The 18,822-nt window shown below is 38.9% G+C and overlaps 1 protein-coding gene across 1 annotated transcript in view; it reads left to right on the top strand.

Moving 5' to 3' along the window:
- The first annotated feature begins 5,671 nt into the window (after positions 1–5,671).
- The window catches only part of PELI2 (pellino E3 ubiquitin protein ligase family member 2), a 54,488-nt gene continuing 41,337 nt past the window's right edge, over positions 5,672–18,822 (top strand). The window contains exon 1 of the mRNA XM_034433466.3: positions 5,672–6,163. Coding sequence (XP_034289357.1) covers positions 6,087–6,163 — 77 coding nt within the window. The 5' untranslated portion in view covers positions 5,672–6,086. The remainder of the gene's footprint in view (positions 6,164–18,822) is intronic.

Raw genomic sequence — 18,822 nt, 5'->3', positions numbered from 1 at the left:
ACAGAGCTTCAGAAAAAAAGCCTCTGAAGCTCTGTTTGGGGGCTTCTTTGCTGAAGCTTCTTTTCTGATGCTTTTTCAGCCTCTGAAACCTCCGTTTGAGAAGCTGCGTGGGGCTACACTCGGAGTATAAAACACACCCAGATTTTCACCCTCTTTTTTGGGGGGAAAAGGTGCGTTTTATACTCCGAAAAATATGGTATACTGTGCTGCATTTATGAAATCAACGAACTGCTACAGAGATACACATTTTTATTTCTGCATGCAACAAAAACATTTTGAACTCTGAAAAAAAGATGGGTTGAAAAGCTCAATAAATCGCGTGCCGGCGGATGTCACATATTGGCAGTTGTGACACATATTTTGAGCAACAGGGAGCCACAGCAGAGGGATGAAAGAGCCACCTGCGGCTCCAGAGCCGCAGGTTGCAGACCCCTGGCCTAGACTAATGCCGCTCTTCTCCTACAATGTATAATGGAATATATTGACCTGGATTCCCAGGAGGGAGAGGGTGCATTTAATGCTTTAAGCCGCCCAGAGTCACTTTGAAATGAGTAGGGCAGGAAATAAATGTTATAAATAAATTTCAGAAGACTAAGAGACAAGTTAATTCAGATAGTTTGTGTGAGAAAAAGAAAGTGAAGGCAGCCCCTCTCTAATAGTTCCCAGAGTACTTGCTTCATATAGGAAGTAGCCTGCTTTAATTTGGCAAGATTCTGTCTGTAGGTGAAGAACAATAAAGAAATGTGTTTGGAAGAATCACTGTGTATTTTTCTTGATTTTTGGAGCCTGACACCATGTCTACAGTGCAGAGCTTCCTCAGTTGGTACTCTTTCCAGGCAGCATGACCAAAGCCTTACTAGGGCAAATTTTAGGACCAGAAAATTTAGACATTTGGAAAGGATCACACTGGAGAAAGTGTCCATAAAACAGATGAGCTCTGTTATTTTAACATGAGCTGTGAATAGAACTGAGGGTTATTTTATTAAATCTGCACTTTCCAGTGATCCCAGTCCTCTGAGTTCATTGGCCAAAATGGTCCCAAGTGGACTGTTGGTGGAATATAGCCTTCACATTTTTTGTGGACGGGAGCAAAATTGATCACATATGTTTAACAGCACATCTTCCAACATCTTCATCTTCCAACTGCCCCCATAATTTATCTTATTTTTTTGTAAGTATGCATAGGATTAGTTCAGAATAAGCAAGTTTCAGACTGCTCTGCTGAAGATGCACTGGTAGGTTTTTAGATAATGAAGGTCCACCCAGCTCTCATCCTTCATATGGTTCCATGTTATGTTAAACAAGTTTAGAGCATGAGTGAAGCGTAACAGAATAACACAGAGTTGGAAGGGATCTTGGAGGTCTTCTAGTCCAACTCCCTGCTTAAGCAGGAGACTCTAGACAATTTCAGACAAATGGCTGTCCAATCTCTTCTTGAAAGCCTCCAGTCTTGGAGCATCCACAACTTCTGGAAGCAAGTCATTCCATTGATTATGGTAATTATTCTCACAGTCAGGACATTTCCAGGTTGGTTCTCTCCTTGATTAGTTTCCATCCATTGCTTCTTGTTCTGCCTTTAGGTGCTTTGGAGAATAGGTTGACCCCTTCTTCTTTGGGGCAGTCCCTTAGATATTGGAACACTGCTGTCATGTCACCACTAGTCCTTCTTTTCATGAAATTAGAATACCCAATTCCTGCATTCAAGAATATCAGAAATAAACTTAGCACTCATGATTTACATGCAGTACCAGTGTTTTAGGTAATACATATACCTGTTGTTGTTTTTTTTCAAATAATGCCTAGTAGGGCTACTGTGAGTTGCACAGTAAGTTCAGGAACCTTCTAATTATCTAAACTCTAAGATCAATTTATGTAGAATGTGAGAGCGGGGCTCTATAACACAATGCCTAGATATGAAGGTATTTAACCTGAAAGCAAGCAAAGCAAGAACGGCGTAGAGATTTCAATGGGTTAAATGGAAATAAGACACTGGGAAATAAATTGGAAAGCTGAAGAGAAGAGAAGAGAAGAGAAGAGAAGAGAAGAGAAGAGAAGAGAAGAGAAGAGAAGAAGCAGAGAGTGAAAAAAAAGTAGAGGAAAAAGCACATTGTTAATAAATGAAAATGGTTGAAGAGCTGGGACTGGGGAAAAAGTTATCCCAGACTTATGAACAGGGAGAGCTAAATCTGACAAGCAACAGAGGTGACTGTGCATCACTGAATCGTAAACACTCGATCCCAATGGCACAGAGGGAGGTTATGGATTTCATATGCCAGTTAAGTAGCCAATGTTCAAATACATTGAGCACTTCAGGTTTTAAAGAAATAAACAATGCAAGACAATGACAAAACTTCCTATCTTAGATAATCACTTCTGGAAAACAAAATAAAACAGGCTAAAGATAGGTACTTAAACATGTTTCAACTAGACATTAATTGATTCCTTTCATCCAGTAGTGTGCAAAATGGAAAGATGAAGAGAAAGTGTTCCTTTTAAAGAGAAAATGGGCATTTTCTCTTTAAATGGGACAGACAAATCCTTAAAGAGAAAAAGAAGCTAAAATAAAAAGATTAAACAGCATATAAATGACTCCAAAGTGGAAACATGGATTTAAAACATTTTTAGAGTGTTAATAAAAATAGAGTTTTCTTTTTTTAAAAAAAATCTCTGAACAAAGAAACTAGCAGTTAAGACAATTTATTTTAGTCTCAAAAGATGAAATTGAATAGGTGGGTGAGACTTCATAATGTCATTTCCAATTGCTGATAAATTACAATTCACAGAAGATGTGTTTTATTTCAGCTGCATGTTCAACAGAGTGATCCCCAGATAAGCTGGGGTGAATTTAAATGGGCACTGGCTTTGAAAACCATATGATCTGCCAACTGTAGGTTTCTTTTCCCAGATACTGCTATATCTTTAAAAAAAAAAACACCCTTGCAGATTGGTATCATGAGAAGATGGGTGCCAGGAGAAGATCCATTTAAATCCTATATTTGCCAGGCTTAGGATATTGGTTAGATGACTGGAATTTTGATTAGGCTAAAAGTAGACCTACCATTAGGCTATGGTGTTCCAAGTTGCAATGTATGGCTGTGAAAGTTGGACCATAAGGAAGGCTGAGCGCCAAAGAATTGAGGCCTTTGAACTATGGTGCTGGAGAAAACTCTTGTGAGTCCCTTGGACTGCAAGGTGATCAAACTGGTCAGTCCTAGAGGAGATCAACCTTGACTGCTCTTTTGAAGGCCAGATCCTGAAGATGAAACTCGAATACTTTGGCCACCTAACGAGAAGGAAGGACTCACTGGAGAAGAGCCTAGTGCTGGGAAGGATTGAGGGCAAAAGAAGAAAGGGATGATAGAGAACGAGGTGGCTGGATGGAGTCACTGAAGCAGTAGGTGTGAACTTAAATGGGCTCCAGAGGATCGTAGAGGACAGGAAGGCCTGGAGGAATGGTATCCATGGGGTCACGATGGGTCGGACATTACTTTGTAACTAACAATAACAAGACCTACCATTAAGCCAACTAAAACAACTGACTCAGATGGCAAATAGTTCTTGTGTGTCACGTTAAGTAACCTTCTCCCCAAAGCTAGGCTGTAAATTTCAGATGACATAGAGAAGGTAAGGACAACTTTTGGGTGTCTGGGAGTAGCACTTTGGAGAGGGGATGCAGTGACACCCACAAAGGGCCTTCCCCCATTGCTGAACCAAAGGCTCTTCTTTCTTGCTTGAGTCAGCAGAAAACTTCCTAACTTGAAAACTGCTATTCCCTTTATTGATCCCTACACTACCTCAGCTTCTCTCTTTCAACTGACTGCTAATTTTGCCTCCAAGGTGATAAAGCCTAATGCTATATGCCTTGAAGTTACTCTTAGACTGTGATGGACTAAGAGGGAAAATAATCCTCTAACACTAATATGGTGACTTAAGCCTGTTTCAATCATAGACTGGGGATATGATGAAGGCAACACCATGAAGACCCTGCAGAGGAAAAAAAAAGATACTGTATGTGGTTGTTCTGGTTGCGTTATGTGGGAGATGGCCCTGTTTTAGGGGGTGTTGAGATTTTTAGAGTTGTTTTAGTTTATTTGTTGCTTGTTTTTTTGCAGGGAAAGGATTGTTTAAACTAAAATTTAGTACATTTGTTTTCAGCTGCTTTCTACAGAAAAATGATAGGAAATTGCACCTCCATGCCTTATCAATTTGTTGTTGAGATTTAACCCAGAGATCTAAACAATGAATTGCAAAAAAGTAGGTGTGGGAGGATGGGTAGGAATTGCATGCATTTTGTTAGCCAACAAGTTGCTCACCCTGCAAAAGAAGGCACAGTGTAGTTCTGTGGATACCAACACATACATGCATACATGCCCGTCACATCATATCCATGTGGTTAAGCTATGATTATGCAGAGCACAGATAGAATAAGACATACTGAGAGCTAAAGAGACAAATAAACATAAGATAAGATAAGGAAATGCAAATGCAAATGCAAATGCAAATGGAAGATATGGGGTAGCAATGGACTGAATGATATTCTTCTGGTTCTGCTTTTGGACTGCTGGAAGGATGAATTGGCTGAAGGCATTCTCAGTTTTTACGGTTGGTAGCAATGACACAGACCTCAGGTTGAAATTGCTTGTGAAGGACTGTGAAAGGAAGGTGCACACTGTGTAAGTGCTGCATATCTATTTTATGTGCAAATATTGGTAAAGATCTGATTGAGGCTGCCACATTCTCCATGGATGCTAATCGAATATTCCAGAAAAGCTCACACTTATGGCATGAAGACCAGATCTCTTTCCTTCTATGCTTCCTCAAGAACTAACAGCAGAGTTTCTTAACCTTGGCAGTGCGAAAATGTGTGTGGACTTCAACTTCCAAAAAGAGGGCTATGAAAATATCTACAGACCCCTCACATCCTGGACATAAATTGTTTCAACTTCTACCTTCAAAACGACAATATAGGGCACTGCACACCAGAACAACCAGACACAAGAACAGTTCTTTCCCAAATGCCATCACTCTGCTAAACAACTAATTCCCTCAACACTGTCAAACTAGTTACTAAGACTATATTACTATTGTTCTTCTCAACCTTCCTATTACCTATTTCCTCCCACTTATGACTATAACCTTGTTGCTTGTATCTCTACAATTTATATTGTTTTTATTGTTTCCTAGTATGATTTGATTGCTTATTAGTATCCTATGACTAAATGTTGTATTTTATGATTCGTGATTAATATATATATATATTTTTATGTACACTGAGAGCATATGCACCAAAGAAATTCGTTGTGTGTCCAATCACACTTGGCCAATAAAGAATTCTATTCTATTCTATTCTATTCTATTCTATTCTATTCTATTCTATTCTATTCTATTCTATTCTATTCTATTCTATTCTATTCTATTCTATTCTATTCTTTGTCCACTCTTAAACTTAAGCTCATATTCATTAAGTCCTAAATGCCGTAATCCCGTTCCGACCTATTCGATAATTGACTACAGTACAGAAGTCAAGTATTGTAGACAGGCTTTTGGCAGAGGGAGGGAGGGACAAAGCCTCCGGTAGGCGGCGCTAGACAACGCCTGTCTTTTCTTACGAAGGAAACGTCGATTTAACAGGGCAGCAGCCCTTTAAGAACTTCCCCCTTTCCCTTTTCGTACTCTATGTTTACATAACAGACTGGAAGATACCATCGCGGTTTTTGACGGAAGGCGAGGGGAGCGTGGAAGGGACCGGAGAAAGCCGAGAGGAGGGGCCATTCCACGCCTCCTTTCTGAGTAGGCGCTCTAGTTGGTCTCTCCTCATCCCCCCCTCGGGCAGTCGTGTCTGTCGCTGTTGGCTTGAGCGCAGAGAGGGGGAAGTGAAGGGTCCGCGTCGGCGGGCGCACCAAGCAAAGGCAACGCGTAATTTCGCCCGACCGACCGACCGCTGGCTGGCTGGCTGGCTGGCTCCGCGACTATGAAGGAAAGGTCTCCAGCCAAACGTCCTGTTTGGTGACTGTTATTGCTATTCTTTTGGCGATTTTTGCCCCGCATGGGATTATAGCGACGACGACAACCGTGGCGGTGGCCCCATGTTTTCTCCTAGCCAGGAGGAGCACTGCGCGCCCAACAAGGAGCCCGTCAAATATGGAGAGCTCATGGTTCTCGGGTAAGGCGGCGGCCAAGACTGGGGCGCTGCGCTGTGTCGGGGCTCCGGCGGGGTATCCTCCTCACCCCCCCCCCGCTTTGAAGGCTGAGGGGAAGCCGGTGGCGGGAGAAGCGCGAGTGGGCAGGAGACCCCCCCTCCTACCTTCCGCCCACCCCCTTTTGCCTCCGGTGGGCAACTCCGCAGCCCGAGGGGCGCTAGTTACGAGCGGGCTCTACCGGCGCTCTTTCGGGGTGGGCAGCTGTGGAGAGCCCCCCCCCCCCAGAGTGAGGCGAGCCTGGGAGCTGCTCCGCTGAGAGAGAGAGAGAGAGAGAGAGAGAGAGAGTTGCGGGGTGCGCGTGACCCCCGAGGCCTCGGCCCCATGGTGGGGGAACAGGCGGGCGACGGTTGGTGGAGGGAGGGGGGGGGTTCGGAGGTGTAATAAGCCTGAGGGAGGGCGAGGAGGGCCGGGGTGGGAGCAAGAGGGCCTGGCAGCTCAGGTCACCCAGAGGGCTAAAGCCGGGGAAGGAGAAGGTGCGCGCCTAGATGCGTGGAAGGTCGGTCGTCCGGCTGACGAGCGGGGCAAGAATGATTTCTCCCTCGGGAAAACATTCTGAAGCGGGAAGAGGGCAGGGGAGTCGGGTCTCTCCTCTCTCAGGGCCTCCGGGGCAGCGAGTGTTGGACGTCATGCGATGAAAGGATGTGCGAGAACGTTTTCATTAGTGGCCTTTTTTTTCCTCCCCCCCCCAAAAAAAGAAAGAACCCGAAAAGTTGGGTTGAGGCGAGAGAAGGCGCGGATGATGGGCTAGACACGGAAAGTATTCCGGGACGCACTTAAGGACGTGTGTGTGTGTGTGTTGGGGGGGGGGAAGAGTCTCTCCGTCCACTTTTTGGAAGTGGAAGTGTGTGTGGGGGGGGGGGTGGGGAGAGAAGCCTAACCGGGTAGGGAGGCATGTATCCGCTTGTTGGGAATGGTGGGTCTTGAAGGTCAGCGGGGAGGAGGAAGCGGGGAGCGGGGTGGGGTGGAGGGGGCGAAAGGAAACACAACATGCCTGGTTAGAAGGCCTCCCCGCATGGGCAAAAGGCGTGCCAAGGAGTGCTGCGTTCATCGTGATAGAGGGGTGGGAGAAATAGGGGATTAATGAGTGCAGGTGAGGAAAGAGGAAACTTTATATTGAGAGAGAGAGAGAAATTGAAAGGAGGGGGGGTTGAGGAAGGTGGGGCAGGCAAGTATTAGCATGTTTGTACTGTAGTCCCATGCTGAATGCTTAGCAGTGAGATTATTATAAACACTGATTATAAGGGGAGGTGAGAAAGGGCCCTGTTTCATTGGGACTGAGCAGATCCTACTTCTGCCTGTGACTTATTCTTGCTCACCCAATATCTTTATCCCATATTCCGCCTGAGATGAAAGATCTCAAAAGGGGTGAAATATGGTGATAGGGAAGTGTAATGCTGAGAGCCTGCTTAATTGGCTATAGGTCCCATAGATTGGGATCAGGGATTGGCTCTTGTCAACCTCGTCTTGGGTTTACCTTCTGTAGATCGTAGATATAGTTTGTACTGTATTGCAGGATACTGTATTTGTTGGGACTAATAGCTGTTCCAGAATTAAGACTGTTTCCTTGGAGTTATGTGTCTCAATTGTTGGATGGCCAACAATTACAACAATGTAATTCTTGGACTTTGTTCTACAGGAGCATTCTGGATGGTAAAAGAGGGGCCTTCTGAAATGTGTACTGTTGGGAGGAGAGCAATCTGCAGTATTTTTTTTTTTAATGAATTGCTTCTAAGTTGGATACTTTTTAGCATGCTTTTTGAAAAAAACATACAGTGGAGAAGGTAAATTGACATTACCCATCTGGTTTGGAGATGTCTGTCGTCTACTCTGGGGTGCTTTTATAATTAATCTCATGCCATTCTAGAATGTATTAATTATTATGATAATTGTTGTTTTACTTCTCTGGTGTGCCTTGTGATAGAGAAGACTGGAATGGTGTTGGTGAATATATGAAATAGTAAACATGTGCTTTACTAAACAGCAGTGGGGGTTGGGGGTGGTGGAATCTGTGTCGCTAGTTTGATGTTCTTCTCCACTTCTCCATTATTGTTTGAATGTGGAGTTTATATCTGAGTGCCGTAAAAATTGAATATAAGACATTTAAATTTGTTTATTCACTCCCAGCAAACCTTGTGTTTAGACATGTTAACTAAAAGTGCATAACATTTGCATGATCAAATAAATAGAATATGAAAACTAACTTTCAAATAAAATTTAATGTGTAGAAGTTTTACTATGAAATAGCACTATTGAGTGCTTTATAGTAGCTGTTTGTTTATTTCATAAGTAATATGGAAGGATTAGTCTTGAAAGAAGCATCATTAGCAGAGACCTTTTACTTAGCATTTTTTCTAAGTAGATCCTTATAGGGTTGTTTTTTTTAATAACACTGAATTTGACAGTATAAGAAAACTTGACAAAATCTGATTCCAAAGATTATTTAAAATACTTTTTCTGAGAATATAAGTGAAGTAAATATAAAGGCTCCATCAAATTGAATTCAACTCCTGATGACCATACAGGAACATCCATTTAGTTTTCCTGGAGACACTGTGAAAATGGTTTACTATTGTCACCTTTTTGTAAAATCCATTGATTTTAAGTTTACATGATCTTGAATTGCCTAGTGGTCTCCTCTTTAAGACTAAACAGGTTTAATCTGATTTAGCTTTTTTAGGGATGAGGCACATTGATGATGCTACCTCCTATAGTTGATTTCAGAAAATTATGAAAATATAACATGATTTCAAATATTTGAAAGATATCAAACCTTTTCCACAAAAAACCTATTTGTAGAAAAGCTGTTTATCTAAACAATAATTATTGGAAATATCTAGTTTATGTTGCTATCAGGAAAGAACACTTTACTTGGAGAAGAGGTGACAGCATGGACCTCATAAAGTCTTGTCACTTCTGGAACTCTGTTTAGCATGTAATCTTTAATTCAGCTAATTGTACTGTAGTTATTTGCTTTATGCAATTGGAAGCCTTGGAAAAAATATTATAGATATAAGTTCAGGATAATTGACTGCAGCTTGAACCATTTCCAAATATTTATTATTTTTATCATCATCATCATCATCATCATCATCATCATCATCATCATCTATTTATTTCCTATGAACCAATTGTATGCACTGTAAGGCTTGTGGAGAAAAAATTATTGCACTATGAAATGGCAAAAAGATTTTCTCCCACAAAATCTTATAGGACTGAATTTATCCTTACTTCTGTTTTGAATATATTTCTTGCCTCCTCCACCCTGCAATGTCTTTGTGGAAGCACTTGAGATTTTTAATGCTAAATGACTACTTTTGTTAGTTATTAAGGGTCATTAGAGAGGCACTTAATATGCATGAGTATTTCAGTTTGAGCAAGAGATATGTTTAATCTTATTCTATCTGGATTGTAGCATGACACATTTAATAAAGCTAAAATTCTGTTTAAAGCATGGAATACCAAGAATGAGAATTGAGACTGGAACAAAATTAGCTTACAATATGCAGAGAAACTGTAGATTTTATTTGTTGTTTTTATTCTAAACTTCTATATCTCTTCTAAGACACCTTTTCAAGAAGCTTAATCACTCAGTAATTCCATAAATAGCATAATGCTACTTCTTCCCAGAGCTGGATCATTAGTAGAAAATAATCACAGAACAGCTTGAACATCTGTTCAGCATTTTTTTTTAAAAGTCTAGAATAAGTAATTGTGTAATCATTTGCTTTTTGTTGCCTTTGAGAATGAAGAACTCTAGGTAACAAGGTTGTGAATCAGATAATCACATTCATAAATGGCTAGAGATGTTGAACAGCTTATGTGTTAAAGATGTAACTATTTTAATTATATTGTGACAATTAAAAATCTATTGGCAGAAAAATGAAGTATTCAATCAATTTGTTCTATGAATTTCTCTTCCTTGTCAAAGATTGATTGTGATGGAAATGGCTTAAATAAAAAAGAAATAAAACTGAATCAAATCATCATTTCCTAAATCAAAGAAAGTTGGGCTGTGACAGGGGGAAAACCACCTGCACAATTTGGATTGAATAAAGAAAATCTCCAAGAAAAAGGAAGTGATTACAGTATATGCCATGAAACAAAAGAGTTTTTCAAAGAAAAATACAATGTCATTTTAGATTATGTGATAAAAACCATTAATATTTCTTATCATAAAACTGACCCTCGTATCGAATGATCTAGTAATACCACAGCAATGGAACTTGAAGCAAAAAAGAAAAGAAAAGAACATAAAGTGACCTGGGAGGCGGTGTTGAGTAATACATGATTTGCTAGTTAGGAAGACTTCAAGAAGTGATAAAAGGTGTTAAACTTAGACAGCCAGCTATTCCAAACTTGGAGAAGTATACCAATATCATAGGAAAATATTCATTTATAAAGATATTAGAGAAAAGAATATTGCATACTTTGGAATGGGAGAGAATGTGGCAATAGATCATATTAAAATCTGATAAATATCAGATATGAGATTTGAACAATTAAGTAATGGATTAAAAAGACTAAAAGAAAAAAAAATCTGCTGAAGCTATTTGAGCTATCCCAAAAATCCTAGATTTGTCTTATTTTATATTTAGATAGATACACTAAGCGGATTCATTTTTCAGCAAGGCTTATTGTAATGTAACAGTGAATTAATGTTATGAATTCTTTGTGCCTTTACAGTTTTGTCTATTTTAACTAGTATTGTTTTTAGTTTTTTTAAAAAAACCTTTTTTGCTTCAGTTAATGTTTTTTTTTAAAAACAAAGTCCACAAGAAATTTTTTTCAAAGAAAAAATGTTGTAAAAAGTTGTCAGTATCTGAAAACTTTAAAATAGTGACATAAAATGCAGTTTTGTAAGTTGCTTAGCATTTTATCCTGATCTGTGTCAAAATAGGAATACCTGTACAAATGTAAACTTGAAGGAAAATCAACTGTGTTAGAAAGTGCTTATTGCAACCATTATTTTTTTTCTGCTGATTTGTTTGCAGTTTAGCTTATTTTGTAAAGTATTAATGCATTTTAGTAATAAAATTATTTAGCAATAAATTATACACCTATTCAAGTCTGCAGATATTACCTGTAGTTGTAGATTAAAACTAGTTGATGTAGCAATAAAATGTATATGTACACTTTTGGACAGACGAGTTGAATTGTCTGAGAAGGAAGATTTGTGTGATTAGAAAGGATTATTCTGGTTTGCAATTTGTGTGGTTAGACTCTGTTTTTTAAAACCTTTTAGATTGTACATGTGTAAGTACTGGAAATACATAGTGGCTATATTTTGATTTTTTTAAAACCATGGTTGATTGACTATTTCATCATTAAGATAATACTAAATCTATGATTTAAAGATAACATTAACTGAGTTTATAAAATGTGATTTGTTTGGCTTTGGCTTAATATTTTTTTTCTTTATTAAATTTGTTTGCCGCCTATCTCACCATGAGGTGATTCATGGTATTTTGTGAATCAAGCTTGTTGCGAGTTATAAATTATGATGTAGGAGATGACCAAGCTAAGGGTGAGGGAATGGGCAAGCATGTCACCAGTCTTGAGTCCCTTTGTGCACACAAGAGATCTACCGTGTTTCTCCGAAAATACAACCTACTCAGAAAGTAAGCCCTAGCTTGATTTTTATATGTGCCCAATAGAAGCTCTATTCCCAAAATAAGCCCTAATTAAGATCCCACCCACTCCAGGGTGCATGGGTAAAAATTAAGCTGGGGTGGGGACGGGGGGGTGGAACTGCCCTACTACTTACCTTCGGATAGTTGCAGCCAGGCCTAGCACACCTCGGCCCATTTCTTCTGCAGCCCGTAAGGCTTTCCTGAAGGCCTCTGTAGCCAATAACAGAGCTCCGGATCAATCTGGAGCTCTGTTATCAACTACAGAGGCCTTCAAGAAAGCCTTACTGGCTGCAGAAGAAATGGGCCAAGGTGTGCTAGGCCTGGCTGCAACTATCTGAAGCCAAAGAAGTTCCTGAAGACCTCTGACAACGAAAAGGAGGCCGGGAGCGACGTGCACAAGTGAGGTGAGTCAGTGGATGACACCCCCCCCCAAAATAAGACTTGGTGCCTTTTTTGGTGGAGATATATATATATATAAAATAAACCACAAGGTCTTATTTTCAGGGAAACATGGGTAAGTCCAGCCCACCTTGAATTCCGTTGACTCTTATCTACCACCAATTTGCTTTGACCATTAGTAGTTCATATTCTTGTAGAAAGCGTTAGCATGCATTAAACTGGTATTCGTTTGGACCACCTTGGCTCCTGATTTCTTGCACCTGACATATGAGTTATAAATTATAGTTATAAATTATACTTCTTCACTTAACATTTTATGCCAACCCAGTCATTTGTGGTTTTATACTACAAACAATAGTTAACCTGGAACTACAATATATAAACTTTGTCACAATTGTTCTGGCAGTCACATCACCTACATTATCATGACTACATAAAAATGTTAGTTTAGAATTGGGTATGTATTCTGTAGGAAACAGTAAAGAACAGGTTAAAAGAAAAGGATTGAAACTTGAGAACATAGCAACACAATCAAAGAATACCAATTACTTGGACTGTAAAGTCGAGAATCAGATGAATTTCATCCTAGGATAGTGAAGTAATTTGCTGATACTGAAGAACATATGAAGTGCTAGTCACATATGGACTGGCATTTTTGGGGGGGATGCTTATGGAATAACGGTGCTTTGTACAATTTATATGAAATATATCTTAATCCTGATCTTTACACACAAAAATGATTTACTGGACTATATAAATGTCAACCAATAGCTTATCTCTGGTATATTTAAAATAGACCATATTCCCATTTGGTACATTGTAAAACAGCTAAAGTACTGACAATGGCCTTTTGCCCTGAAATTGTTCTCATCCTGTGGGCCTTTTTAAATATTTAGATACTGCACACTTTGCAGACTGCTCAACAACTCAATAGCCATTACCCATGTTCTACCCTCTTCAAATAATTGATTTTTCACAGAAGATGCAGTATATTAAAGGGGTACTTGAGAAGCTTATCCTTTCGATGGACTTTGTCCTCTGGCATAACATTTGATGCAAAGCCAATGTACTCCAAGGGAATTTAAAATTTGTAAAATGTGCTTTCTATATTTTGTAGCACATAGGAATTGACTATATTTTATTTGTACTAGAATGCTGCTGTCAGGAGTATTAGATATGTTTGCTACTTTGAATTATTTATAAAAAAAATAAAGGCTGGATAAAAAAAATCTACACACTCGACCCCCCTAGAAATACAAAGCTGTCGGTACAAGAACTATAATGTACCCTCTAGACTGCAGAAAAAAACTTCAGTGGTAACAGTTGTGAAATATTTAGAAGAGTACATAAATTTGTGATATTATGACACAATACTACAGTACTAACAGAGCGTCATTTAAATCTTAATGTAAGTTTAGGTAAGTATGTAAAAGTTTAGGCAGTTCTTAAATTGTACAATGTGCTTTAATGAATCTTTACTTGAACAAAAGCTGACCCTATCTGTATAAGGTTAAACAGGATATCTTTCTGCTTATTAGAATCATAGAATTGGAAGGAATCTTAGAGATCTTCTAGTCCAACCCTCTGCTATTTAAGTACAATTATTTTCAGATTGAAAATAAGAAAACAGTCAATATGACGGATGCATAAATGTGTACATTCTTTTAGACCATACTTTATAGCTCCTATTGTGACAGAAACAACCATTTCTAAACATTTCCTATAGTCAGCCAAGATTTTCTACTCTTGCTTTTGAATTTTTTTCTCACTTCTCCTTACACATCTTTTCTAGGTTAAAAATATTCTCTGCAAGATTTTTAGTAGTATTCAATTGTGGAGATTTTGAGGGCTGTTCCAAAACCTTTATCTTTTTTCAAATAATCATGGTTGATTTGGAGGTATATTTAGATTGTTGTCTTGCTGAAATACAGAACATAAGAATGTGGTGGGCTATCTATAGTGTGAAAGAAATAATCATAGCGTATTGGATAATGTAATAAGAAATACATGTTTGGTCTGGTCAGTGTCATCAGAAACAACCTAAGAGGTTTGAGACAGATAATCCCTATAAAGAGAATAAAATGCAGGTGTGTGATACATCTTGACTGGGAAGTGATCATTGCAGTTATGATTTCAGAATATCATCCATTTTGCTTATATCTAAATTTTTAATTGCAGCAAAGCAGTTATAAACATTATGGCTCATTACTTTTTAACTCTTACAGTACTGCAATTGTAAATGTCCACTTGACATCTTTGATTGGCCTTTATGAGGCAATTAGATTTGAAAGTGTGTTTAATAATGAGCACTTTTCCCCTTACTTTTACCATTCTGGAAAAGAGGTCGCCTCTCTTCTTCTCCCCATGGTGCAGTTCTTATCTGGGATGGAGTGGTGGAATGCAATCTTGGTAGCTTTCTCTTTCTGTAGTTGGGTAACTCAAAGTCATAAAATGATTGTTGTTTTCCTAATAGATGGGGATCAGAGGGAAACATTTCGTATTGCAGTAAATATAAAAAATTTGGTATATAATAATGTTAATGGATGAAATTGTTGGTTGTAAAATTGTATCTCTAATTGTCTATAAAAAGTTTGACAGATGACAGTCATTCTACACACATATAATGTATATTTCAGAAAACAAATAATTATTTTTTTCTTATTACTATCTGTTCTACTCAGTTCCACTGTCTGTTTCACTGTAGAACAAAGGAAGTGTTTAACACTATTTCCATTTTTTTAAAGGTGAAATAACACAAATCTTTCTAGATAAGGTTTCAGATTGATGTAGTTCAATTCACGTCTGTTTTGAAAAAGTAATCCTGAATTCATTGGGACTTATTTCTAGGTAGTTTTTTGTACTGTGTGTTGTTTGGAAGTGTGGACAGTATCTAACTTGCTTTTGTTCATTTTGCTTTACTTTCTTTGAACAGTATTCTACCTTGATGTACTTTTACCAGGAGATGAATGTGAAATGAGAATGTTTAATATTATTTTAGTAGTTTAATGCTTTTGAACTGTGACTTAAATTTTTGGAAGAGATCTAAAATGAACAAGCATATTTTTGCCTCTACGAAGAATATGGCAGTATTGTTTTTGCTTTTTTTGGCTTGAGGAATCTCAAAGATATTTTGTAGCCCTGAGGCTAGAAAGGAAACGTCTAGAGAGAGATTTGATTTTGCTGAAATTTGAGTTGGTCCAGCCCCTCCCCAAAACATAAATGAAGAGAAAGCACAATTAAATAACATAATGGGTGAGGTAATATTGATAATATGTCTAACTTCTTGTTTCTGAATAAAAATGTATAATTTGTACTGTGTGATCCATGAATTTATAATCACAATTTGGACTGGAACTTCTGTTGCTAAACAATGCAGTTGTTAGGTGACTCATGCCTGATTTTATGACTTTTTTTGCCATAGCCATTAAGGGAACCACCATGATCATTAAACAAATTATGGCCGTGGCCAGGGGGGCTTTTTATCAGGTTCGCCTGATACGCCAGTTGCGCCCCTTTCTAGATCGGGACTCCCTACGCACAGTCACTCAGGCACTCGTCACTTCCCGCCTGGACTACTGCAATGCTCTCTACATGGGGCTCCCCCTGGGGTGCACCCGGAGGCTCCAGCTGGTCCAGAACGCGGCCGCGCGGGGGATTATGGGGGCGACGAGGCGCTCCCATGTGACACCTCTCCTGCGCGAGCTGCACTGGCTCCCGGTGGTCTTCCGGGTGCGCTTCAAGGTGTTGGTGACCACCTTTAAAGCGCTCCATGGCTCAGGGCCGGGGTATTTACGAGACCGCCTTCTGCCACCAATAGCCTCCCACCGGCCAGTACGCTCACACAGAATGGGCCTCCTCAGGGTGCCGTCCGCCAAACAATGTCGGCTGGCGACCCCCAGGGGGAGAGCCTTCTCTGTGGCGGCGCCCACCCTCTGGAACGACCTCCCCCCAGAGATACGTACAATAACAGACCTCCGGATTTTTCGTCGGGCCCTGAAAACCCATTTATTTCAGCTAGCTGGGCTGGCTTGAGTTAAATTTTAAAATTTTAAACTGATTTTAAATTGGAATCTTTTAATTACGGCCAGATTATTTAATTATTTTAAACAGTTTTTAGATTTTGTATGTCTTGTTTTTACTTTGGCTGTTCACCACCCTGAGTCCTATATTGGAGAAGGGCGGTATAGAAATTTAAACAAATAAATAAAAATAAATAAATGTGTTTATTAAATAAATCCAGCTTCCCCTATTGGCTTTGCTTGTCAGAGGGCCCATTGGAAGGCAAATAGCAATCACCTATCCCCAGGATGCTGCAACTGTTGTAAATCTTTCAGGGAGATGGGCAGTTTAGAAATATGAATGAATGAATGAATGAATGAAGTGTCTGAATATTAATACCATGAGTGCACGAATGCTGCAGTAATTATAAGTGCAAGGACTGGTTATAATCACTTTTTTAGTTTTGTCATAACTTCGAATGGTTGTTAAATGAATGGTCATAAATTGATGACTACCTGTATTAAGATTGAATTCTAAGCCCACCTTAGCCATGAAAGCCAGCTGGGTTACTTTGGGCCAGTCACACACTCTCGGCCCAACCCACAGGTTGTTGCTGTGGAGAAAATAGAAGGAGGAAGGAATATTATATAAGTTTGCCACTGTCAGTTATTTATAAAAATAATACAGGTGGGATAAAAATAAATAAAAATAGTTCCCTCTCGTGTCCATCTTTTTCTTTTTTTAAAAAATCAACGCAAAAACATTTTACCATGAGAAGGATTGCTTTTAATTAATTCCACAATCTTATTTCAAATTTATCTGGATCCTTAGTAAGTTCATTAATAACTTTCTAAAATCAAGTTTAATTTTGCTGTTTATTTTTTTAAAAGTTCTTAAACTGAACACTTCTTTCGCTAAGAATTGAAGAACATTTATCTGGTGTTGGAAAGCCTGTAGATCCAAAGATTCCTTATAGCTGAAAAGCAGTCAACAAGCAATTTCTGAAAGTGATTAGAAAAGGAAATATGCAAATTTAGTGACCACTAGGGTCTCCTCACGAGAAGCAGCTATCTGGAGTATTTGTGGGCAATCTTAAATCCTCTCCTTATCAAGAGAGAAATTATCAGAGTCAGTCTGCTTGCTGGCTTTTTATTCCATCATAATCAGCTCCACTTTTCACAGAGCTGTCTTTGATATTTATTCCCTGAAAGTCTTTATTTTATAGGTCTTAAGACCAGGACAGAATGTATCAGAAATGAGCTCTCTTCCTTGCAAGCAGTGTATATTCCTCCCTTCTATCTTGACTGGGAGATCTATACAATTATGATTAGTCTCAGATATTCAGTTTCTGGGAATGTTGTGGCCGTATAGTTTCAGATGTATCTGTTTGATCCAGATTTTCTAAAGCCATATCTATCAGCTTTTAACCAAGATTTGGTATTGAAATAGCTTTGGTTGCTATAATGGATAATTTGTGCCAGCATTACTAATATTATCAGATGTTATGTAACCTTCTCTAAATAGATATTATAAGATGAATAATTAAAGGTAATGTCATTTATCATCTGACCATTAAGGTCACTGTCAATATTTTGTACATAAGGAAGTCAGACAAGATCTTGTATAGTTAGCAAAATCTTTACCAACCTTCAAACTCATAGTTATATAAACCTCATTGAAGGAGGTTGGAAAAACCTTATTACAAGCCTTATTTCAATGTTACTAGATCCCTAACAGCATTGGCCTAAATCAGGGGTGGGCAATTGTGGCTCTTTTACAACCTGTGGACTTCAACTCCCAGAATTCCTGAGACAGCTGTCTCAGGAATTCTGGGAGTTGAAGTCCACAGGTTGTAAAAGAGCCACAATTGCCCATCCCTGGCCTAAATAACTCAATTTATGTCTTACAACATCAAAGGGATAACTATCTTGAATGAGAGTTCTTTCTGTTTCACACAAGAGGCATAATAAAAGTAATCAAACCAGACAGATGCACAAATCCTCATAACTGATTACCTGGGAGAACAAACAGGTCTTCAAAGCCTTATGAGAGGCAGGCAGGATCAGGGCCATCTGGATCTCAGGGGTAATACTATTCCATAGGAAGGTGCATCAATAGAGAAAACTCATCTCCTGGCTTTCATAAGATAATTTTTTAAAGAGACAGGGCCTGGGGCATGCTGGCATTGTCTGATCTTATTGAACAGATAGAGATAATTACATTTGACATGATCTGATATAGCTGGTGTTCCTACTTACTACGGTAACCTGTTCAACTAAGATACCAGGAAATGTGGAACTAAACACAAAAGTACATTTTTATCCTAAAAAATTTATCAGTTACTATACAACTACTTAATTAACTTCTGATGTTCAAGCTTGCAATATTTTCCATTCTGTACTAGAATTGCGTTTAGATGGAGCAATTTTGTGATTTAATAAAGGATTGACAATTTGATTAAATCTCTAGCCATAATTTTGCAATACGTAGCCAAACTAAAACTATGACTGCTAAGTGAGTGATGCCATGGATGTCTTGTTTCAGTGCCTGGAGGCTATAAGGATCTGGATGAGGTGCAGGGGACTTTGACTCAA

The sequence above is a fragment of the Pantherophis guttatus genome, chromosome 1, assembly GCF_059756535.1.
Source record: "Pantherophis guttatus breed Tessera chromosome 1, ASM5975653v1, whole genome shotgun sequence".
In the NCBI taxonomy this organism is placed as follows: Eukaryota; Metazoa; Chordata; class Lepidosauria; order Squamata; family Colubridae; genus Pantherophis; species Pantherophis guttatus.
Note: the sequence above shows the minus strand (reverse complement) of the source record. Positions and strands in the feature narration are given on the sequence as shown.